General features: G+C 43.0%; 1 protein-coding gene across 5 annotated transcripts in view; it reads left to right on the forward strand.

The window, feature by feature from the left end:
• The window catches only part of LOC106750778 (inositol 1,4,5-trisphosphate receptor), a 52,753-nt gene that overhangs the window by 13,654 nt on the left and 14,161 nt on the right, over positions 1–24,938 (forward strand). For 3 of the 5 annotated variants that reach the window (XM_014631343.1, XM_014631344.1, XM_014631345.1), the window contains 21 exons: positions 14,369–14,439; positions 14,640–14,755; positions 15,349–15,435; positions 16,558–17,052; positions 17,535–17,673; positions 17,909–18,120; positions 18,210–18,536; positions 18,606–18,752; positions 19,053–19,354; positions 19,421–19,535; positions 19,611–19,786; positions 19,884–20,039; positions 20,129–20,279; positions 21,072–21,219; positions 22,247–22,583; positions 22,647–22,812; positions 22,889–23,105; positions 23,192–23,733; positions 23,821–23,936; positions 24,092–24,227; positions 24,317–24,574. In XM_014631343.1, coding sequence (XP_014486829.1) covers positions 14,369–14,439; positions 14,640–14,755; positions 15,349–15,435; positions 16,558–17,052; positions 17,535–17,673; positions 17,909–18,120; positions 18,210–18,536; positions 18,606–18,752; positions 19,053–19,354; positions 19,421–19,535; positions 19,611–19,786; positions 19,884–20,039; positions 20,129–20,279; positions 21,072–21,219; positions 22,247–22,583; positions 22,647–22,812; positions 22,889–23,105; positions 23,192–23,733; positions 23,821–23,936; positions 24,092–24,227; positions 24,317–24,574 — 4,414 coding nt within the window. Of the gene's footprint in view, positions 1–14,368; positions 14,440–14,639; positions 14,756–15,348; positions 15,436–16,557; positions 17,053–17,534; positions 17,674–17,908; positions 18,121–18,209; positions 18,537–18,605; positions 18,753–19,052; positions 19,355–19,420; positions 19,536–19,610; positions 19,787–19,883; positions 20,040–20,128; positions 20,280–21,071; positions 21,220–21,700; positions 21,728–22,246; positions 22,584–22,646; positions 22,813–22,888; positions 23,106–23,191; positions 23,734–23,820; positions 23,937–24,091; positions 24,228–24,316; positions 24,575–24,938 lie in introns of all 5 variants that reach the window. The other 2 variants (XM_014631342.1, XM_014631346.1) reach the window with 1 other exon arrangement.

The following is a 24,938-nucleotide window of genomic DNA, read 5'->3' on the forward strand; positions in this document are numbered from 1 at the left end:
ATACTTAATTAGCAATTATGAATACCGTCCTTACTTATTCAGTGCAAGTCTCGCAAATGCCGACTTGTTGCCTTTAACTCCGTGTGTTGGCATTTAATTGACGCTTGCGTAAATTGACGCTCAGAGAGAATAATAGCATACGTTATATTATGTGCATGAGACATGCTGGGTGATTTTGACCCGTAAGTAGTACGTCTGGGAGAGTAATTCCAACGCAAGCGGTTAATATTGCTCCTTAGAGTGTAAGTACTGTGGTGAGTCAGTGCCAATGCCTTTTTTCTTCTTCTGTTATTGTACTGAATCCAAAATTAGATCTCTGTTGGTGCACAGTATTACTGAACATACAAATACTATCCTCGCTCTTCAAACAACTCTTTCGTTCTCAGAAGCTTTTTAAATCTTCAGATCTCGTTGAAATTTTCAACGTCAACATTTTTATTAATTATTATTGAATATTATCATAAAAATATTAATTATTTCACTTAATTATTTAACTTTCGTTTATTGTATGTTCTTTATCTGCAGTTAGGCGTAATGTTGTATTTTTTATTGGTGCTGCAATAGTTTAACTATTTAAATTTGTAAGATTAATGAACTGATCAAAATATCAATTCGGACATTTACGTTGCCACTCGTTAAAACATTTTGGGAGTGTATCATTGATTCCGTTGGCAAGAATGAAAAGTTATCGGCATTGAATATTGAGATTCCTTACGTTACGAAAGCGAACGATGAGAATTGGTCTTTGTGACTATTTTTAGAGGTGTTTATTAATACTGTCTGATTTTTGCAAACGCGTAGAATTATGCGTGTAGGATTTTCCAAGAGAACTTTTCCGCGTATATACGCAGAATAGGAGGACTCCTGTTTTTCTGTAATATTAAATTACGAGTTATAATTGCATAGTATTAGCGCATACGCTAATGTAATTTTTTTACCGGAAATGTACGGATTTCGTGCTGCATGATAACGCATTACATTATCGCCACAAAAACAATAATAATTGCATAATATTATATTATTACGCCCGTGCGTATGCTAGCACGACAGCATTAATATAAATGCGCGTTTCGATCGTATCGCTCGAATTTCAGCGGTGTAACGGTCTTATAAAGCTCGTGCCAGATTTGTATCAAAGCGCTCCTTTTTTCACGCAACAAGTGCTACACACAGAAGGGAGATTATATTCCTTATTTATTCGTCACGCACTGATTCGGTAGAAAGCCTACACTCCTCGCGTGCATGCGTCTGATGCGTTGAATGTTCTACTGACTTACATTAATTAGCACGAAGCAGAGTTTTACTCTCGAACGAATCTGTATAATTTTCTTTAACACTAATACATAGATATTTGTCGCTTAATTATCTTTAGCGCTTAATATTAATATAATATAAACGAATATTTGATTTAACAAAGGATTGTTTGGTTTCTCAAATAATAAATATCTTTACGTCAAATAATATGTTTCTTTTATATCTTCATTCGAACATTAAAATAGTTCTCACAACCTTAAAGAAAAAGAATTAATATACTGAAACAGTATAATTAGTTAATGATCAATTTTTATCAGTTATTGGTCAATTTTTACCAGTAACTGATTATGATGTTTCAATATATTAATTCTTTTTTTTTAAGGGAAGCAATAAATTATTTGAAAGAAATAATATTATGTTAGAAAAATATTCAAGAACTTCTTTTGTTTCAATATTTAATATATGACGAAATAAATTTTTTTTATTGAAAACCGAATATTATTTCCTCTAAATAATACTGTTTTTTTTTTTTCTATCAAACAACATGGTTTATTCGAATGAAACATTATTTTCACTTAAGCAAAATAATATTTGACATTAAATTATATTGTTTATATTAATACAAACCCGAGTCGAACAAACACGTGTATTAAATAGTGTAATAAAGGAACCTTTTCCTTTGTGTATTTATGTACTTTTTAATTTAATCTTACGCGTCTACTCTCTCTACGAGAGCAACGTTTTATTTTACTTCTCGCGTCTCGGCGCGCGATTTCCCTTGATCGCAGAGTTTCGCATTTTCGACGCGTATGCGTTTGCGTGCGCGCATGTAACGGGAAATTTCACGGGGAAAAAATTTACAACGGGTCTGTGCGCGTTATCGCGTCGCGAAATTTCATTCGCGCGTCGACCGGCAGGTCTACCCGGGTGTTTTTTTTTTCGCACGTTGAAAACGTGAAGAGAGGAACTCGCATGCGCTCTACCCTCGATCGCACTTTGACATTTTTGAGCCGCGTCTGCTGCCTGACTTTTACGGGCGCGAGATTTTATGGAAATTTGCGATAACGACGCATGTATAATAGCGTGAACTGTGTCGCGTGGAAGTTTTCATTTCCGTCGCTTGTTAGAGAGGTTGCATCTGGTGTTAAGTTTCTTCCGTGTCGCGCGACACGGTGAACGTCGCTAAAGCGATATGCTCTCTCGACGGTCCTTACGTCAATACGGGTTTCGCAGGCGGCGTATTATTAAATTCGCATCTGCGTATAAGAGGGAGAGAGAGGCACGACGATCGATGAGCAATTATTTCACCCGACTTTAGCAACGTCGTGGCTGCTCGTGTGGATGTATTACCCGCGCACTGATGAACCCGCGTCGACCGACGTCACACGGCCGGCTAATAAGGCGAGATCTCTTTGTAATACGACGCCGGGCATCGCGTACTCAACTGCGCAGATTTTTCCCTCCAAAGGGTAAACGCGCACGTTTTACACCGGAGTTAAAATATCTACCTGCGAGCCGATATCCTCGATCTTGCCCCGATTACGGACCGGCCGAGTAAGTGTGTGCGATCGGAGCGCGCGACGATGACCACCCGGCGATACGCACGTCGATCGCACTCTACTGACACGAATACAACGATTTTATCTCCGTCCTCGGTATAACGCGGCTCATACGCGATATTTTCTTTGTTAGCAGCTTGGGAATCAATTTTGCAGATTAGTGAATTTTTAGAGAGCCTACGACTAAGGGAGAGAAAACGGTACACGCGATGATGATACTTAATCAGATAACGTCCTTTTTATGTCGTTGTGGTTTCGTTATTAGGGGGACTTTCGATGTCTCCGAATCAGGACATGAGAGTACTCTCGACCGGGGTTTTCAACGGCGGACGGACAATGCTGCGATACTAACGGTTCGTTATTTTCAAATATTTTAACTTGGCTGAACTAACGCACCGTAGTGAAAGGAGAGCGAAAGGAGAAGGCCGCTAGTTTGTCAGTGTTTTAAAATGCACGATGCTCTTTTCGATCAGCTACCACCAGCGCAGTGACATGTTAATGACTGGTAAAAAAGTGCGTCGTGTGAGAACCACGCTTATAATATCCGCGGCTCGTTACCTGTAGCCTACGCTCGATGATTTTCACGAGTTTTTATTTATTTCGACGTTAACGGATAATAATGTGAGATTGTGTGTGGCGAGACGCTTTGACATTTCTTTCTCCTTTCTTTTTAAATTCTTGTCTTGCGATCTGTGTGTGTGTGTGTGTGTATGTTTGTGTGTGTAACAGTGACGGTTCCCTTTAATCCAGGTGGATTTGCAAAACGACGTAAATACATCGTGGCATTCGATGAACCGGACACGTATTTAATGCAAAATAGACCGTATTCGAGCGTTCTTTATATTAGATACGTAACTGGTGACCGATTTTTCTCCACGTATGTTTACCCGTCTATGCAAATCCCTCCATAAATAGACCTTTTAACCCGCGATGACGCCGTTTATACTTCTTTTTCTTTAGCTTCTTGTTATGTCGAGTGTTGTTTGCAAGCGCTTATCTAGTTTCGAGATATCGTCTGTCGATTGATAATAGTACAGCGAATATTGTCCCTCGCCTTCGCCCGTCTTCCCCCGCGCGAAAAAAATATCGTAGATTGAAAGCGATATGGTATTCCGCGGCGAGAGATACGGTGACGAGCGATCGTTGCACTTTTTTCGTCACAGAATCGAGGTAATTATAGGTAACCGTTTACGGAAATTCAGTCGGCCGTGAAGGAAATTCCACCGCTATTAGGGAAACCGTGTGCACAGGAATTCGATTTTCGCGATGCAAAACGAGGAAAAGAGACGTTTGCGCGGCGCGATTCTCCTGTAATCGAAGAGGAAATGGTGGACGAAGGTGATTGATATTTCTCGAAAAAAGGATTTTGCATATTGAATAAAGAGTGTAAAAAAGTCCGATATCATATTAAATGACAAAGTTGAAATATTTATTTTACATATTTAAAATACTTTTATAAAATATATATAAATATTCAAAACATTTATTTGGAATATAAATATGTATTTAAAATATTTTTGAACGTATTTTTATCTTCAACCTTTTAAATAGACTATTAAAATAAATAATCTTGAAAATAAATAAATGAAGCTTAGGGAAAACCGACCGTAATGAAGCACTTGTAGCATTCTCTTCAAAGCTTTTCTTCAGCTCTCTCTCTCTCTCTCTCTCTCTCTCTTTTTCGCGTAACGTATTATCTTTATTATTATCCACTCGCCCCCTTCAATCGATCATACACAAGTATCGCGTGTGCTCCAAAAAACACGGTGTATTTTCGGACTCCGTAAATTCGCGCTGGGGCCCGTCCGTCCGTCGCTGCGAACAAACGACGACGGGCCTTACGAACCTCATAATTTGCTTCTGTTCGCGCGCGCTTTCGGATGCCGCAAGCTCATGTTTTATCATTCGTGGTCGTTTGATGCTACGAAGAGAGAAAGAGGGAGCACCCGGATAAATATTCTCTCAACGAGCGCGCGTATCCGCGGAAGCGGGGCACAGGAGAACTCATCCATTAAGCGGTTGCGTTTCGATGGTGCATCGCGGAAATAGGTCGTGCACGTTCCGTGCGTCGCTCTCGCGCTCATGAATGAATGAATGAATGCAGTACTCGAGTCAAGATCACGCCGATTGTATTGGCAAACGTGTTTTCCTCAAATTCGAGGTGAATTCAGCGCCTTAGCTGTTTGGTTTCGCGTTTATGTCTGATACCCGTGTCAAACACACGGAGAAAGCGAATTCGAAACGCCGTCCGTTTTGATTCCCGTCAGGAAAGCACGTCCTATTATTTCGGAGGTTCTATTCGCTCGAAAGGTTAGGGAGCAGTATGTACCAAAGCTTCAAGGTTCATTCGGATCTAACAGCATTCGAATATCAATTATTCGGATAACGGATAAATGTGACGCTTCAAATATGGGTTGTCAAAAACATAAAAAAATCTTTCGACTTGAAGATGCATCGCTACACGGAAAAAGGTTTACATTAACCGAAGTGAAGAACAATCAGATGTACTTTGGTTGAAGGAAACAGAATTTCTGAGTTTTGATCCAAATATGGTTCTTATAACAAGAAATTCTATTTCCTTCAATCAAAACGCATCTGGTTGTTCACTTCCCGGTTAATGTAATCAGACTTTTTTCCGTGAAAGATTCGAATTTTCCAAGATGTCCGAACATTAGAAAAATCAGATCCGAATTTGGATCTAAATTAGCAACAATCTAAATGTAATCTAGCTAGTTCTTCGAGTTGGATTCGTCTAGATAAGTTCGTAATTTAGATCTCTTTCGAAAATTTATCAATCAATAAATTAATATCTGTTAATAATAATTTAGTGACTGGACCTGACTCCGTTGGATCTGAATTCGATTCCAACCCGAAATTGGATCCGAATAATTTGAATTATCCGGATAATCCGAATAATACGGGTTTCTGTTCTCGGGTCGGAATCGATTTCGAATATCCGGATAATCGGACAATTAAGTATTCGAATATTCGAGAGAGTCCTAGTAGTATATGTTCTCCGAATCAAATTATTATTCGAGAAAAACGTGGTAAAAACATAGAGTACGCCCACGTTGCGATAAAAAAAAAGAAGCCGCGGCAACTTTAGATACAACGATTTGTATTTTTAAGACCGAGACTATGAGCGAGCGCGGGAGCGGCTGAATTTATCCATACTGGTCTATCTAATTTATCTCGCTCTTTGAGCGCGCATCTAGACTTACTAATTCATTTGCTTCCAGCTGTAAATACTTGGTCGGCGTGTCAAGGCGCGTATTTGCACGTTTAAATCCTCGTTGAGAGAGTACTTTCTTTCACCGCGGCTTTTGAGTCCTGCCGAACGTTTAGATCCACCGTGATCGTGATTGCGTGGCGTATGCAAACACGCAAACGACGGACATGCGTTGCGTGTGCCGCCTTTCACTTCTCTTAATTGCCGTCACGACGTGCACGGCGCCGCGTGAAGATCGATCGGGGATGGGGAGAGCGTGAATTTTAAATCGAGCGAGCGGCAATGTCAGTACGGGAGAAAAAAACCGGCCCAATTTGCGGCCCCGTAAACGCGTCGGCGCGTGAAATGTCGGTGATAATCACCGTCTTTCAGTCCCGGCCGTGAGTTATCCGCGATTATGCTCAATTATTTGAGCCTCACCAAGGCGCCGACGACGGGACTATTTCCAGAGGCTTGATTACAGCCATGACGAGATCGCCCTTATTTTCCGGCTACAAAGCAGGTCGAGCTCTCATTAAATGGCGCGCGTTCGAGTTGCTGCAAACTTCGGCAGCGAGAACGACAGTCCTAAACTTCGTATATATACGGCGATATGGTCTCATAGCCATTATCCACAGCCATTGCCATAAATCGTAAGTTGGAGCGCAGCCATCGGGTGTAATAATTCAAAGACACTCTGCCACTGATATATAAGTATACTGGAAGAAAGAAGCACTGCCATATAACGTAGACGGGAAACGCGCCCGAGACAGATAGATGTTTAAGGCAACTTATCTTTTATCTATAGGAGAACCCGGGGACATTTGATCCTTTATTTGTATATATTTCTATATTTTATATTCTATTATCTATTTGTATATTGTATATATATATTTCAATGTGCTCTGCGCCATGAACGCGAATATTGTGCGTGATCAGAACTAACGTAAGGATGATTCGCGCGAGCTGATAGCATCGCGCCGACGCGTCCTCTCTCTTTTTCTCGAAGCTGCGCTTGTCGCCGACACATGGTGGAATCGTAGATTTTTTCAAACCGCGAACCTGCGTCCCGCCGTTGCCGCAGTAATTACGAGCCGCAGTCTGCGCGAGACGCGCGTTACGCAAGACGCGACTTGTAAAGACGACGGTACTGTGAAAATGAGTTTGCATCACCTCGTCGAAATTTTATTCCGTGTTAGCGCCCGTCGAGACGCGACTATCGCCGCTAAGCGTGCCGTCGGGTTGCCAATTAATTTCGAGATATTGCCAGCGCGATGACGACGCGAGAACGTCACGTTGGATGAGCCTGTGTGACGATCATTGATTCGTATCATCGTCTGCTCGTCTAAACCAGTTTGTTCTGGAACTCGTTGGGCGGGAGAGATTAGGTCTCTTAATACGGGTCTCATAAATCATTATCATACTATTCTCGTGTATGATAATTCCGAGGTATTGTCTGAACAACGCGCCTGTCGCGCGCAGTATGAACCCGCAACGTTTATTCACAATACCGCGGTAACTTAGCGCGATTGTTGCTTTACCCGTGATTATTCTCCAAGTCGGGCTGCTCCGTCGCGTTATTTGTCAGAATTTCGCGATACGCGAGAAGACGTCTCTGCGAAATAAATTTGCGAATGTGATATCAAAATAACCTCTGCGTCGTTTAAATTCAGTACGTACACAGAAAAAGAACTCGGTTCGTGTAACTGAATTTTCGGTTGCCTGGCGACCAGGCGAAAACTTAATTGTAAGAACAAAAAGATTTCTGCAGGAAGTTTCTACTTAGTCGGTTGTTCTCATTTATCTCAGCCGAGTTTCAACGCAGCTGAATGTTTGGATGAATGCTCTCGGTTGTGGTTACATTACTGAGAGAGCAAAATGGTTGATTCAACCCAGAAATTATATTATAGTTATTTCAGGCATGAGAGCTACTCACTTTTCCTCACTTATTTAGAAATATTTCACTTTTTCTTTTAAGAAAAAACTCATTTTTTATATAAATATACAAAATAATGCAATTTTAGTGTTTTTTGGATAATTTCTCACAGAAGTATCGTGGGTATGTTAGTTTTGGCGTTTAGTTTCTAGAAACGTCAATCCCCAAACATCTTAAAAAATAGTTATTTGCAAGGAAATATGTAATGATTTTTATAAATTTTTATAAAATTTGTATAAAGTTTATAAAGTTTAGGTACATAATTTTTTGCAATTTTAATTTTGCTTTCAACTTTCAATAAGACTTTAGAGCCTAAAAACAAAATGATGTGTTGGTTTTGATGCATTTTTTCCACTACAAATCACCCGATTATAGTTTTTTTCACTAACTAATACAAACCATAAATATCAAGCACCGTTTTCTCAGTGAGAAACATCGTTCCTTATCACCGAGTTTTCACCTGGTCCCCACTCGCACAAACTGCGACTTTCCCTCCGTGCAATTGCTGCGGGCCGAGATCGCGGGCCGAGATCGCGGGCCGTATGATAATTTCCGTCCATGAATGTCGCGCATTCGCGTGCGATTCGGAGAATCACGGCGATCCGCGAATGATAATGCGAAAACTTACGCGAACTCGAATACCGAGGCCGGATATTCTCCGTGGTATTCCCTGGCGTACAGCGAACGTCACTCGCGGTCGACTCGCGCGTGCTTTCGTGAATTATAGAGTCGTCGTAAGCGCGCGGAGTTCGCGTACGAGCGAATGCAGATAACATGATGTGATTTGCGCCGTTACATCTTCATCACGGCCGATTTCAACGACGCGTTACGTCGCGTCGTTGTTGTTGATAGAATCCAATTTCTGTTCTCGGCCGCGTGGCAGCATCCCAATTCGCGCGCGCTTGTCATTCCCGTCGTAGGAACAATCGGCGCGGTAAATTCGCTGCGGATGAAAGCACCGTAATTAATGTTCGCCCGGGCGAATGGCAGCCGCCGGAAGAGCGACCGGTCCCGGTGCCAGGCGTGAAAATAATTAGCGCCGGCGATCTCTCCCGTCGTAAATTCGCGTAATTGTTGCGTTTAATCATTTCATCGATCATCCGGTGCGTTGTATTTTACGCGCCGCGTCTCTGTTCTCTTCCCCTCTCCTCCTCCCTCGTCCCTTGTGCCTCGTCTTTGTGTGTGCGAACGCTGGAACGTGCGGCTGTATCGGATATTGATAAAAAGCTCACACCGCTACGCGTTATCGTGCGCTCCGTAATGACATAAATGCGGAAACGGTCTTGAGCGAAATATTACGTGTATGGAGCCTTTTATCGACGCCTTCACACGAAAACGCTGTTTAGATTTTATTATCGGGTTTCAAGCGGCTCCCGACACGCGAGGCTCACCACGTTGCTCGGTGCAATTTAATGCATCTCCGTATGCGAGGCATGCGCGAGTGTCCGTGATGATATTTGAAGGCAGAAATTGGTCGGGTTCTCACGTTGTTGATAATGACAGAAACCGAAATTACATCCGCGAGAGAGAAGAGAGAGAGAGAGAGCCGGCTAATTGCTCATTTGCGTATTATCGAAAATCGAAAATATAATAATAAGTGATTTAATAGGGAATCTCGATTATATATATATATATATGAATAATTTATCACATTTCCCGCCGATCGTTTCAATACTCCGGAGATTTTTGATTTTAATATTAATGACGACACCGCCACCACGATAATTACACGCCGCGACAATTACACGGGCCGATTTTCGCTCCGACGCAATAAAAAGGATGGGGCAACAAGAGCGCGAATAAGTCGCGCGCATTTTGCGTATCACGCCGGGACTCGTGGAGAGTCTCCGCGTGGTTTTTCGATTCCCCCCTTAATATTGCTCCGCCGAGGAAAGAGGGACACAGGAGGGAGTATCGCGCGGCCGCGGCCTAAAGAATTTATATTTTTATATCTACGATTTTGTGCACGCTCGAGTTGCTCACCTTCCGCTTCATTTCTGATACTCCAACAACAAACACAGCAACAACTACGACAACGATGTATGTACGATCTTCTTGTAATACCAGCTGCGCTCGATGCAGAGCGGAGTTACGGTGACACGGTGTGTCGCTAGAAATAACAATATCGGATTTTGCCGTCCTATAGCCGTCGCATAGCGTCTTCTGATCTAAATAATATTCTGAATTATAGCGTGTCTTCGGAGGATGTATCGTTTCGCTGAAACGGCTATTTTTGGCACGTTCTCTTCCTGCCTTCCTCTTTCTCTCCTCCCTTCTCTCTTTCTCGTACCATGCAGACCACGAATGCGTGGTATTCTTCCGCTTCGTGTAGTAATTACGACGTCTTTGCAATATTAATATTGTCACTCGCTCGAGACTTTGTGTTTAAATTACGTCGCGATATTTCAGAGCCGATGAGTATATGTTTCCATAATGTATATTAATACGCGCGTGCGGAAATAAATTTCTCGGAGCGGATGACGAACGAAACGAGACGATCGCGGCCGGCTCGCGTTTTCGCGCTGTTCGTGATATTCGCACACGTGCTCGCCCGCGCGGATATAGCGCGCGAGCGAGCACCGCGGGGAATGTCCGGCGGGAGTAAATCGCGTTCCGCTTTTGCAGTCAAAGGATCTATAATTCGGAGAGATAATGCGTTAGTTTCCATCGCCGCACGCTCCGATCTCGAGAAGGTTTCACCTTCTCTCGTTCTCCGTCGAGAGTGAGGGAGAGAGAGAGAGAGGGAGGCACGTTTTACTCGCGATAGATTAAAGGAGGGCACCGACTCTCGCACCACTTGACCCGTCGTTACGTAAGGCAAACCGAATTCACGCTTTCCTCTTCGTACGGCGGCTTCGTAGAAGCGACGATGTTAATCACGATGTGCGAACCACCGTCGTTAATCACGTCAAGTACATGCGCGAATCTGCGGCTGTGCGCCAACAACCCGTCCCGTGTGTTTGCCCACCGGATCGAAATTCTTCGCTCTCGTTTGGCGCTCGGAGCGCGCTCCGGTTTATCGTACGATCGATTTGTTGTTTCGGCGAGCACTGCCGGAAAATCGCGAGCGATATTCCACCGTGCGCGACATCCAACGCCCGTCGGCACGGCCGTCACCGGAAGATCGATACGACGTTGATTGTACATCGCGAAAATAAAACAGGAGAGAGATCGCTCGCGATTAATCGGTCCGAAGAAGTCGAGCGGCGCGCAGCCGCTCTCGTGCGCGAGCACAATATTTCACACATCCGCGGTTAAAAATATATATTTATACGATAAAATAAATTGTAAATATTTTTAAAAGTCTCCCACCGAGTAAGAGTGTGTGTGAATATCGCTGACCTTGCCGCGCGATATTACATTTATTACCGATTTTACCGTGTTGCGAGGCGGATAAAAGCGTGCATAACGCAATTTGTATGCTTTTCCATGAAAATAAGATTGACGGCGAAATACGACATTTTTATTTGCCCCTTTTTATATCGTTCCCTGGAGTCCGGATGATATTCATGAGTGTTGTCTCATTAGCACATATTTATGTTATAATAATGACAATAATAATATTTGCCTTATTGCGTGCTAAACACAACGTATGGCGACGCTTAAGGATACACGATAAACGATACGTTAAAATAACACAATCGAAAGGCGCACTATCAGCTTTGAGTTGGTATTAGTACATTGCCAAAATATACTAAATACAAACAACCATAACCATGAATCATACCATAACGGGGATCGTCATTATCGACGATTTGAACTTTTTCGCAGCAATACTTCATCATTGTTTTTTCAATTTGTTATTTTTTCTATTTTTAATTAATTAACGAAAAAGGTGAGGCAATGAATTAAAAAGATATGTTTTGCAAGGTTATTGCTAGAATATAATATATTCCAACAACAAGATCTAGGCTAGAGTCTACTTTTATCATAGATACTAAATTTTCAAAATAGGTAAATTAGCTGTTTCTAAATAGTAGGAACAAAGAAACGAAATGGGTTAGTGTAGACGGGAAAACGGCACGATGCAACAGTCGTTGCTTCGCGCGGCTTGCGGATTCGGAGGAGACGCGAGTCGTGAATAACGTTTTCTCACCAGTCTGCTAGTGGCGAGAGGAGCTTACCTTTGCGGCGAGCAACCTAATCGCAATCTTGTTAGCAAGTCGGGCGGGGGAGCTTATATATATATTCGTACACGCGCGAAGCGCCGTTTAACAAACGGTGCGTTCAGCGACGCTCGTCTGAATACGTTGATTAATTCGCGAACGGAGCATGTTCGACGAGGGAAAGCGCAGTTAGTCAATAATTTATGAAATCGATGTGAATAAGCGGCAAATGGCAAATGCCAATCCTTGCCGCCGCGTGCCTGACAAATGTGACGGGTCGAGGAAAATTGTGCGATTCCGCGTTTCCAAACGTTTCGAGCGGACGACGCCGAGTACTGTGAACCGGCGGGTGTTCAATTAACGAAATGTTAATCGGCACGTGACTCGGTCTCACAGGTGTTATCTTAATTATTGGCTTGTGCGAGATAAGAAGGAACGACGATATCTTTCGGTTCACACTCGAGATTGAGCCGCGATCCGAGTATACGATTACTGTGGGCCGAGCTTTCCGGGTTGCTGTACCAACACCATTCAGCAGCAGAGCATAATATCCCGAACGAAGAGTCTTAAGGCGCGCGACGAGACGATTTCGCGCACCGTCAACATTTCTGGCGTACGCTTGCGTGTCCCACGTGGTTTCCAATGATCCGTCACCGATGCTGCGCTTAATTATATTATGCAGGACGTGGAATTATCTCTGCGTGCTCCATTAATGCGAAATACCTGGATCAATAGCTCGCTCGGTGTCGGCCGGAGTTGCGATCGCGTCTTTGTCGCCGCAGAATGAAGAATGCGGAATGCAGAATGCGCTTTGAAGAATGTTTCTCGCGCGTTCCTCTGTGCGACGTGGTGCAAAAAAAAAGGATGCACACGAAGCATGCGATACGACGTTCAATTTGCGGAGGAAATTGCCGCGACGTCCGCGTGACGTAAAATCGTACGACGGTAAATGATCGAAATTATAATCGCGATTTGTACAGTATTGCCATTCTCAGTCACTTGAATCACCTTTTGTCGCTTTTTCTTGACAAGTCACTAAAAAATTCACTATTGTAAAATATAGACGTTCTATATGTATTTTTATCTCGTCTGCTCCGATTGTCCCGAAAGCGTACTTGCATCGTTCGTGCCCTTGGTCTTTTCTTATTATGAATTTTCAAATCATACTATGAAAAGAACTCGCTGTATGTTAAGTTACCCAAAGATAAACTTGGGAAGGTATATAAGAATAAGTATTACTTTTTCACACAAATGGTCTTAATTACTCTCAGCATTTGACAAGAAATGGCACTCTGCTCGCTATTTTCTATTTTTTAGTCCAAGAGACCGCTTTTTGTCATCTATTCTGCCAAGAAGCGCAGTTATTATTTCATTTCTTTTTTGTACCTGTGATTGGATGGATCCCGGGCATATAAAATAAAAATAGTGCCCGCGACATGCGACGGTGCAGAATAGTGAGTACGGATCTCATCGCGTCTTGTTAAATGCTTCGCGATCCTGCATGCGCGATTCCATTCGCGAAGCGAGAAAGCCGTCGTCTCGCGCGATGCTTTAGAACCATCGGACAAGACTGCAAGCTTGCCTCCGATATCGACCCGCTCCGCTCCGCCTGGACCATATTTATTTAACGATGGCTTGGCCGCAATATCGGCTTTGCGTAGTTGCGATGCGAAACCAGAGGTGTTGTCCATGGTATCACGCCGAAGCTTCGTGTATTATCACACTATGTGTACATGTTTAATATGCTGGATATGTACACGTTTAATATACTAGATGATGCGATTAGACCGGTTACGGTTTGAGAGAAAGAATATTGAAAGAGAGGGAGAGAAATGGAGGGTAACGCGATAAACGAACGAAAAATTCCCTCTGCAGTATCTTAATATGACAATACGCGTAATATGATAACGAAGCGATCGTAATATTACAACCGCTTCGTTGTTTTGACAGACGCACGAAGATATCTTCTCGTACATTGAAGAAAAATCGTTTGGTATTCATGACTAATAATATAATCGCTTAATAGAAGAATTATGCAAGGTGAGGCAGTAATCATTATCACTTTGAACATCTTTGTAAAATAAGTTTTATTAACGATTAGCGTTTTGAAGATGACTATAATTTTACTGACATTAGCTATTTTTTCCCTTAGCATATCCACTGGAAAAAATGGAAGACGTGAAAGAAAAGAAAAAATTGTCGCGAAAATTTCGATAATCTGTTATCTATCGTAATCGATTCGGCTGATATCACTATTAATTGCGTTAATCTGTTCGCGTCCGGCAATGTGTGCTGTTGCTTTCAGGTTGGTCGACGACAGGTGTGTGGTATGTCCCGAAGCTGGAGATTTGTCGAACCCACCGAAGAAATTCAGAGGTAATACATAAATGTCCGCGGCGGTCGCTCGTTAACTGATCCTTACTACAGCGAGAGACATCGAGAAAAATTATCGGCGATTCGCTCGACGTTTAATTCTTCTTTACGTCATCGGTCCGTGAAGTGTTCCAAGCGGACCGATGACGTTGAGGCGAGCGTAATAAAAGGTCTCGGGCGATAGCGATCATTGCTTTTTATAGATTGCCTCTTCAAAATATGTCCTATGAACCGGTATTCCGCCCAAAAGCAGTTCTGGAAGGCAGCGAAACAGAGTGCGAGCTCCGGCACAGACGCCGTCTTGCTAAAGAGGCTTCATGTAAGTTGCAAAAATCTCCATATACATCGTTAAGTCGGTTAACCTCAGAGAACATATTCGTTCACCGAGATTTCATACAGCTCGTTTTATAAATATGCGACACGCGTCCGACCAGTAATAAACGCATGATAACGCTCGTAACCGGGCGCCTATAGATAGGAGATATCAAACCGGTTCTTATGATGTGACCGGTTCACATTATCCAATCAAATTCTTTAATCACGGGGAAGAGCGCTTGATTATGTCTCCGGTGAAGCGGCCATTAAAATTAAGAAAAGAACGAAAGGTCGACGAAACGTCTCAACGCGGCGCCCGCCAAGTTTCACGTTCACTCCGATATCGTGGTGTTTGAGACTACGTGCGTTTTATCTTTGTCATTCGGAATACATCCCGATCGAGTCAACGGTATAAAGGTCATTTCTTTTCGACGCGCCCCGGAATAGACGGAAATCGCCGGGACGGTCGGGCGATTTTTTCTTGTTCGGAAACTCATCAAATTGCAAAGTGTCGCGACTTTTTTGCCGCCGGCTACATGACTATATGCCTGTCTCACGGCTTGCACGCCGTTTCAACGTGACTCATTCTGATCGCAGCATGCGGCTGAAATCGAGAAAAAGCAAAATGAGACTGAAAACAAGAAACTACTGGGCAGCGTGGTGTCGTACGGCAACGTCGTACAGGTAAGGGAAATAATCGCTTCCCTTTAGAGAAGAAAAAATCTCTTCCAAGTAGATATTATTTATTAAAGTGTATCTTGAGCGTTTTATGCCTGACCACGTATTCTTACAACGTTAAAGTGACCATGGTGTTTATAAATAATAATAGATTCATCAATACCGCGTTAGGGGAGCGCTTTCCTCCCTTAACGCTCTTTTTTACAAAGCGATCGTAAAAACTGTTTGGTTGGCAGAACCGTCGCATGTCCATCGGCATCGGTTATCCTATAGAGAACATGCGATATGTGCTCGCTGAATTAACAAGTTTCCTCACTTGCGTGATGTATATCGTTGCCTTGTCGGAAAATAGAATCGCCGCGGCGGTATTAAGTATCTCGTAGCACACGATTTGCCCTTTCGAGTCGCGATGTTCTTGTTAAAAAACGAGCGATTAACCTGCCACTCGAAATTGTAAATAGTGAATCTTTCACTCAAGCTTAGAGTGAATTTTTGTTCTATACGAGTGAATGTTCCAATCGATTAGAATGAAATTGTTCTTGTGATGATGGAATACGTCAGATTCCATTTCGAGTGAAGCAATTCAAACTGGAGGACTCGCGCTGCGTGTGAGCGAAAAATCACTCGAATTCAAGTGGCTCGGCTGTCGCTTCTCTTAGCGAGTGAAATTTCACCCTGAGAAATGTCAAGAACATGTATCGCGTTTATTGCATCGAGATCGCACCGTCGACCGCAGCTGCCGGCATCAGACGTTCGATCAATTTCTGCTGTAACGTATTATTGCATTATCGATGCATTCTCATTTTTCTTCGGGCTCCTTGCCGATGATGTGCCGTATGATTTCGCATCGATTAACCCCGCTGTTATCTCGGATCATATATCGCGGTTATGCATTATCGAACATTCCGTGCGCTTATTTTCATTTATCACGGCGCATATAAATTAATCCGACGGGATAATCGGCGAGCCTGAATTACGCTCGCGGATGCGACGTGAAACGTAAATGTATAAATAAGTAATTAATGCAGAATCCAATAACGAACGCTTCGTCGCAGAAATTTACATTTATCTGCATTTTGTGCGTTTGTACTGCGTCCGTGTGAACGTTTCTCTTCGTTCGCGCCGCAGCTGCTGCATCTCAAGTCCAACAAATTCCTGACGGTGAACAAGAGACTGCCGGCCTTGCTGGAGAAGAACGCGATGAGGGTCTACTTGGACGCGAACGGCAACGAGGGCTCGTGGCTTTACATAATGCCGTTCTACAAATTGCGCAGCGACGGCGACAGCGTGGTCGTCGGCGACAAGGTGATCATGGAGCCGGTGAACGCGGGTCGACAGGGTCTCCATGTGGCCGCCAATTATGAGCTGAGCGACAATCCCGGCTGCAAGGAGGTGAACGTCGTGAACTCGTCCACCTCGTGGAAGGTGACCCTCTTTATGGAACACCGGGAGAATCAGGAGGAAATTCTCAAAGGTGGCGACGTCGTACGGCTGTTCCACGCCGAGCAGGAGAAGTTCCTCACGATGGACGAGTACAAGAAGAAGCAGCACGTGTTCCTGAGGACCACCGGCAGGACAAGCGCCACCGCCGCCACTAGCAGCAAGGCCCTGTGGGAAGTCGAGGTGAGTCGAGCGATTTCTGCTCATTGAATTTCATTGGTACCGCCCGTTTCGTAGAACACTTTACGCGTCACTTCATTCCGCCAGTGATTATGAGGAAGCAACAGTCTAGAATCATTTGATTTTACTTCCGAGTTAGTGCCGTATCCTTCATGGAATCGTTTCTGACGTCTCGTTCCAATTTATTTCTTCAGAGAGAAGGACGACTTGAAATTATCCGTATAGAAGACACTATTAATGCTTTCCCTCGCACATATGCTTTATACGCTTCGATGTGTATATACATTTCTTGAACTAGTGCAGCCAATTTAGCTAAAAATAACAGATCGTATATAGAATATCAAGAAGATGTTTGTCTCTTTAGTCTAAGCGAACTTCCAAAATCTGCCGGCTGCAAGGCAAATATTATGTACGGTTGTGAAAATGTTCATTGCGACACGTTTTCTCTGCGTACGCTTCTCATGAGCGATTTCTTTCGATGGCAGGTGGTGCAACACGATCCGTGCAGAGGAGGCGCCGGTCACTGGAATTCACTTTTCAGATTTAAGCATCTAGCGACCGGCCAGTATCTCGCTGCCGAGATTGATACGGACGAGCCACGGGAACCCGTAAAAGGCAAGCGCGGTATGGTATAGATGTGTGTTTCGGGATTAATTTTGCATTAAATATTTGCCTATGCATGAAATATTCCCAAGTGGATTTACACGTTGCGTTTCATACGAAGGTTGATTTCTCGATAAAAAGACCCCCTTTTGTTTCCAATGTGAATTACGTATTGTGTGTTATCGAGACTTACGTTGTCCGGTGAATTATGTCGCATTACTCTAATTATATATTTGTACTATATGGCTTATAACAGATCCACCTGGACCGGTGTACAGATTAGTGTCAGTGCCGCACAGCAACGAGATCAGCTCCCTGTTCGAGCTGGACCCGACGACGTTGACGCGAGGCGACAGCCTAGTTCCGCAATCGTCCTTTGTCAGGTTACATCACATATGCACGAACACTTGGGTTCATTCAACGAGCGTACCAATCGATAAGGACGACGAGAAGCCGGTGATGTCGAAGGTATTGCATTCTAACGATCGTAGTTAGAGATTGTAAAAGAGATATACGGGTATAAATCTCACACGGGGATATTCAATTGCTTCCTCAAGGTGGGCTGCGCGATCAGTAAGGAAGACAAAGAGGCCTTCGCCTTGAGATCTGTGTCGCCGGTCGAAGTACGTGATCTAGATTTCGCGAATGACGCCTGCAAGGTGCTAACGGCTATGAGCAGCAAGCTGGAGAAGGGAACGATCTCGCACAACGAACGCCGGGCTGTCACTAGCTTGTTGCAGGACATCGTGTACTTCATAGCCGGCTTGGAGAACGAACAGAACAAATCCGAGGCGTTAGAATTGGTCGTCGCGAATGCCGTGAGAGACCGGCAGAAGTTGTTACGCGAACAGTACATCCTCGGTCAATTGTTCAAAATATTGCAGGTGATTCGGCACTGGTCGTCGCGCAGCGCGTGCTGTCAGAGCACGATTTTCAGGTAACTTTAATTACAGGCTCCGTTCTTGGAATCCGCGGAGGGTGAGGGACCATTTCTTAGGATAGAGGAGCTTAACGATCCGAGGCACGCGCCGTATAAATACATGTTTCGCTTGTGTTATCGAATACTCCGACTTTCTCAGCAAGATTACAGGAAGAATCAGGTATTCGTTTCGTTCGCGCGTTATACGTGTTGCGCAGCGCCTGCTTTCACGGGCACACGGCTTTTCAGAAATTCGTGTTATTTATGTACGCGTCTTATACTTCAGACACTATACTTTTGATTTGCAACAAGGAGAACTTTCCATTCAACGTTTCGTAAAACGGCTTTTGTCCATGAAAACGCTGCGCGACACTGTGAATCGGCTGTTATTATTCGTGTTTTTTTTTTTTATTTATCTTCTCGTGTTTTGTAAACTGTCTCGCTCGTTGTTGTAAGATAGGGCGATTGATTTTTGCGGTAGGAATACATCGCCAAGCACTTTGCATTTATGCAAAAACAAATCGGCTACGATATTCTGGCGGAAGATACGATCACCGCGCTTTTGCACAACAACAGAAAATTACTGGAGAAGCATATCACGGCCGCGGAGATAGAGACGTTCGTGGGCCTCGTCAGGAAGAATATGCATAACTGGGAATCGAGATTCCTCGATTACTTGTCGGATCTGTGCATCTCCAATAAGAAGGCGATCGCCGTGACGCAGGAACTGATCTGCAAGAGCGTGCTCAGCGAAAAGAACAACGATATTCTCCTGGAAACGAAGTGAGTACGACGATCCGTGCGTGGAACGCTCGATTCATTTCTCTGATACACTCGGATTTACTTTAGAATGGTGAAGACTCAGGTGGAAGTCGAGGACATCGACGAGAAGCAGGAAAACGCCGAGCCGAGGATCACCGTAATCGAAGAGTTCGAGGTTGTGTTGGAGTGGAATAATGGAGCCGTGAGTATGCGCTCGGTAATAGCCGATCGAGATGTAACGCGCGCGTAAATTGACTTAATACGATGCGTCTCGCAGAAATCGATGTCTCTGAGCGAGCTGTCGCGAGGAGCGAAGATGGGAAATATTCAGGACGCAGCGATACTCGATTATTACAGGCATCAGTTGAATCTGTTCAGTAACATGTGCCTCAATAGACAGTATTTAGCGCTGAACAATCTGTCGCCACATTTGGACATTGATCTTATACTCAAGTAAGTCGTTGGCGCTCATCTCCGTCATCCTCGAGAATTATTCTCAGATGATATACAATGCGAGTTACATAATATGTGATGCAACGTGACTTTTCAGATGTATGGAGGACGAGACGGTGCCGTACGAATTACGCGCGTCGTTCTGCCGGCTTATGCTACATCTGCACGTGGACAGAGATCCGCAGGAGCAAGTGACGCCTGTGAAGTACGCCCGCCTCTGGTCGGAAATCCCGTCCAAGATGAGCATAAACGAGTACGTAGAAACAGCGATACGTGCGCGCGCCCAAGGAACAGGATGAGTATCGTGAGAGACATTGAAATTCCTGTCCCGTGATTTTTCAGTTACGACACGAACAGAATGCCGGATCAGAACAAAGAGGCTGTTCGCACGAAATTCAGCTCGACAATCATGTTCGTTGAGGACTATCTCTGCAATGTTGTCGCGAAAATGTGGTCGTTCGGAGACCAGGAGCAGAATAAGCTCACATTCGAGGTGCGTGAGAGAAGCGTATGCTTCTATATATTCATCTCGATGCACAGTGGCGAATTCCAGCGAAATCCTCGCAAAAACTTCTCAAAGTCGTACAAATGCGCGAAAGTAGCTAAAAATAATATTTATAAATAACAAAGGGTTTTGCTTCTAATTTTCGCTAATATTTCATTCTCAACTATAGTATCTGTTACAATCATTTTTCCATTTTTTAATTCTGCATTTTTGTTTTAATTACGATTTAAGGAAATATTAACAATTATTAATAACTTAAAGCGAGTCGTACATGGGCGATGACTATAATCACTCTTGGTAACGAAAAGGTTAAATGCTTCACATTTAACCTTTCCATACAAATATCAGCAGAATATGTTTTTATATTCCAATATTAGACATACAAAGTTATAGTATCATAGCAAAAACTTCACCGGATTCCGTCGAATTTAATACTTTTTACCTAAGTTAATAAAAACTTGTAATATTGTAATATTTATTTCTACTGAATATATTTTATGAACCTGCAGCAGCTGAATCCATATTGATGACGCTAAAGACATTAACGTTAACGCCAAAATAATAACATAGAGGACGCTGCCAGCAGTCAATCTGGCGCTTCAAGGAAATTAAAATAATTTTCTTACTTTCTATGTATATTCAGCTTAAGCTAACATACATTTTAACTCTGAAAATCTACTTTCACTTATTAGGTTTTGGCCAGGATTTTATTGCAATTCACCACTGTGCGACGTACAAAATACATTACATTCACTTGTTGCTCTTACATGTTGCTTGCAGGTTGTTAAATTAGCGCGTGATCTAATATATTTCGGATTCTACAGCTTTAACGATCTATTAAGCTTAACAAAGACGTTGCTTAGTATTTTGGACTGCGTATCAGAGAACGACTCCGCCGACGGGAAGATCCCTACGGGCGATATCGATTGTAAGTGTCAATTCAATTACTCTGTATGAGTATACATCATCTATATACCGTATTCTATATCGCTCGCCGATCGAAGCTCATAGATCGATAAACCCCACAGGCGGTGCTATGTAGTGAATCCACTTCTAACGTATATATATACATTTGCGCGCATGGTAGCAATCGTATAATCGCAGTAAAGTTTGATTTTTTTTATCTTGTGCCATATCGATGTATCATACTGATATAACGAGTCTTTTTCCCCGGAGTTCCTCGTTTGCGGACATATACGAGCTTTTGAATACAGTACTTTGGAGAACCTTGTACATAATGTTCTTCTTCATAGCGTTGTAATATATTAGTATTATATGTGTCCCACGCTTCGGAGAGATTTCTTTGACAAAGTATTCTCTTGCGCGACTTTGGTAAATTATTTATAACACACGACGAAGTAGGTACAATCGAAACTAATCAACTTACTCTTGTAAATATTTCATCACAGCTGATTCAGTGGATTCCGAGGAGGCAGGTAATACGCTACTAGAAAGCTCATTGAAAACTGTTATACTGTGATGTGCGCAATGTGTGTTAGCAAGATTCAGCATGCAATTTTGTATGTTGTACCAAGTAGATCCATAATTTTAATTGCCCGAAAATTTTCGTTTTCTTTTTATTAAATTCTTGTTAGGAGAATTGTGGTATTTTTCCAAATACAAAGAGAGAAATAAGTGTTATACATTGTAATACGTTTAATAATCAGGTTTCTATGAACATTACGCGTGCTTTATTTTAGTAACGATTTTGGAGTGAAATGTTCAAACGAATTTCTCGGGAAGAGAATAACCAAGTTTTTTGCCTTTAAATTTTAACATCAAAACGAAGTGAAATGCATTATGTCACACATTAGTTTCCATATGTGTAAAATTCTGTCTTTCAACACGAATTAAATTTTGCTCCACTGCACTGTGATTGGACAATATGTGTAAACGGCGTTGTTTGTCATATGACGTCTCAATAAGAATGTCTCTCTTGCGGTATGTTGTAACAGCCGAAGGAGGTGTTCTTAGATGCATCGGTGACATGGGCGCTGTGATGACGAATTTAACACTAGGACCAGCCGGGCAAGTGCTAGCTAGCTCTTCGCCCAGACCGAAGCCGCTGATGAAGAAGGAATATCCGCTGGTGATGGACACGAAGCTCAAGATAATCGAGATCCTGCAATTCATTCTCGACGTTCGACTGGATTACAGGATCTCTTGCCTCTTGAGCATATTCAAGCAAGAATTCGACGAAACCGAGAGGTCTTCCGGAGACGTGAATCTAGGACAGAAGACTATCGATTTGGAGTCGATCGGCACACAGGCGGAAGGGATATTCGGCAGCAGGTAATTACGTATCTTCGGGTACGAGATGTGAGAACGAAGATATTTTACGGAAATATCTTCCAGTGAGGAATGCGCCGCGCTGGATTTAGACGGTCAAGGTGGCAGAACGTTCCTCCGTGTCCTGCTGCATTTAGCCATGCACGATTATCCTCCGTTAGTTTCTGGGGCTTTGCATCTATTATTCAGGCACTTTAGCCAGAGACAAGAAGTTCTTCAGGCGTTTAAGCAGGTTAGACTCCCTCCCTCTTGGGTGGTGTAATGCATTATTAAGAGAGAGATTAATGATGCATGAACGCTGTTAACAGGTGCAGCTTTTAGTTTCGGACAGCGACGTGGAGTCTTATAAACAGATCAAAGCGGACTTGGACGTTTTGCGTCAGTCTGTCGAGAAATCTGAGCTGTGGGTGTATAAATCCAAGGCGGCGGAGGAACACGGAAACAAAAAGAAGAAGAGCAAGGAGGAGGAGGATGAGGGGACCACTTCATCCCGGAAACCTCTGCTATCTATGTTGGATAAACAAGGTTTTTATCAAATAATTGCCGCTTTATGCACTGCACGTTCTTCCTACGCAAAGCAGAGGCAGACTTGATTGTTTTATTAATTACAGAGTCTGCCATCGATTTGGACATCGGACCGCCGTTGCACCCCGATCAAGCGGAAGAGTACAAAAAGATCCAGCAGATATTAATGAGAATGAACAAGCTTTGCATTCAACCTATGCTCTGTGGCCAACTGAAGGCGCGCAAACATGAGCAACGGCTTTTGCGTAACGTCGGAGTGCACACTGTCGTCTTGGATCTGTTGCAAATACCATTCGACGCCAAAGAGGACATCAGAATGAACGAATTGATGCGCCTGGCGCACGATTTCCTGCAGAACTTTTGTCTGGCTAACCAGCAGAACCAGGTCCTGCTGCACAAACAGTTGGATCTTTTCTTGAATCCCGGTATTAGAGAGGCGCAAACGGTGTGCAGCATCTTTCAGGACAACTCTGTCCTCTGCAACGAGGTCAACCCGAAAGTCATACAGCACTTTGTGCATTGCATAGAGACGCACGGCAAGCACGTGCAGTACTTGAAGTTTTTGCAAACCATAGTGAAAGCTGAGAATCAGTTTATCAGAAAATGTCAGGAGATGGTGATGCAGGAGGTGAGATTCCCCTTTCCGCGCGTTGCGTTGTTTTACACATGCTGGCTCCCGCAAGAGATTTCTTCACTATTCTTCATTCCTTTCCAGTTGGTTCAATCTGGAGAAGATGTCTTGGTCTTTTACAATGACAGAGCTTCTTTCAATCATTTCGTGGAGATGATGCGATCCGAAAGACATCGTATGGACGAAAGCAGCCCGCTGAAGTAAGTCGTTTCTTTGTGTTTTTAAGATAATTTCATCGCAGATGTCATAGTTACGGTGGCTCTCGAGGAAATCACTCGTAACTTTAATATTTATCAAGGAAAATTACGTTCCTCTACATTTATTTCATACATTTTTTTAAATATGTGCTTTTTAGATATCATGTAGAATTGGTGAAACTTTTGGCCTGCTGTACGATGGGCAAGAATGTCAATACCGAGATTAAATGTCACAGTCTCTTACCATTGGATGATATCGTCGCCATGGTATCACATCCGGACTCTATACCGGAGGTAGGCCTCCTACCGAATTTTTTTTAGCATCTACCTACAATTACATTGAGATAAATTATTGATTTGTGGCTTATACTCATGCGTTTCAGGTGAAAGAAGCGTACATCAATTTTCTCAATCACTGTTACATTGACACGGAAGTCGAAATGAAGGAGATTTACACGTCAAATCATATGTGGTCTCTGTTCGAAAAGTCCTTTATAGTTGACATGAGTTTAATTGCATCGTCCACTCACGATCGACAGCACGCGGATACAGCCTTAGAAACTTACGTGACGGGTTGTCTAATGAACATTATATCCACGTTTTTCAGCAGTCCGTTTTCCGATCAAAGCACCACTGTGCAGGTAACGTCCTCATTTGTTGCACTATGAGAAAAAAATATCTAATTATCTTCAATATCTATATATATATATATACATATACACATATCTCTATATTTCCTCTTTTTTAATTAACTGATCTATCTACATGTTATAACATCTTATTGGTATATTTATTTCTTCGGCAAATCTAATGTGACGGTGCAGTATTTAATTTCAATACTTAGTTTAGCACCGGATAAACGATCGATTTCTTCACAATGGAATACGGAATTCACGCTTTTTAAGTATCCAGAATTAATGTTGACAATGAGATTTATGTGGTGTGTCATTTCAGCACCTTGTTCTTCATGGAAATATTATCGCACAGATGTCGTATATAAGAATG

The sequence above is a fragment of the Dinoponera quadriceps genome, unplaced genomic scaffold, assembly GCF_001313825.1.
Source record: "Dinoponera quadriceps isolate SergipeBrazil2010 unplaced genomic scaffold, ASM131382v1 scaffold5021, whole genome shotgun sequence".
NCBI classification, from domain to species: Eukaryota; Metazoa; Arthropoda; class Insecta; order Hymenoptera; family Formicidae; genus Dinoponera; species Dinoponera quadriceps.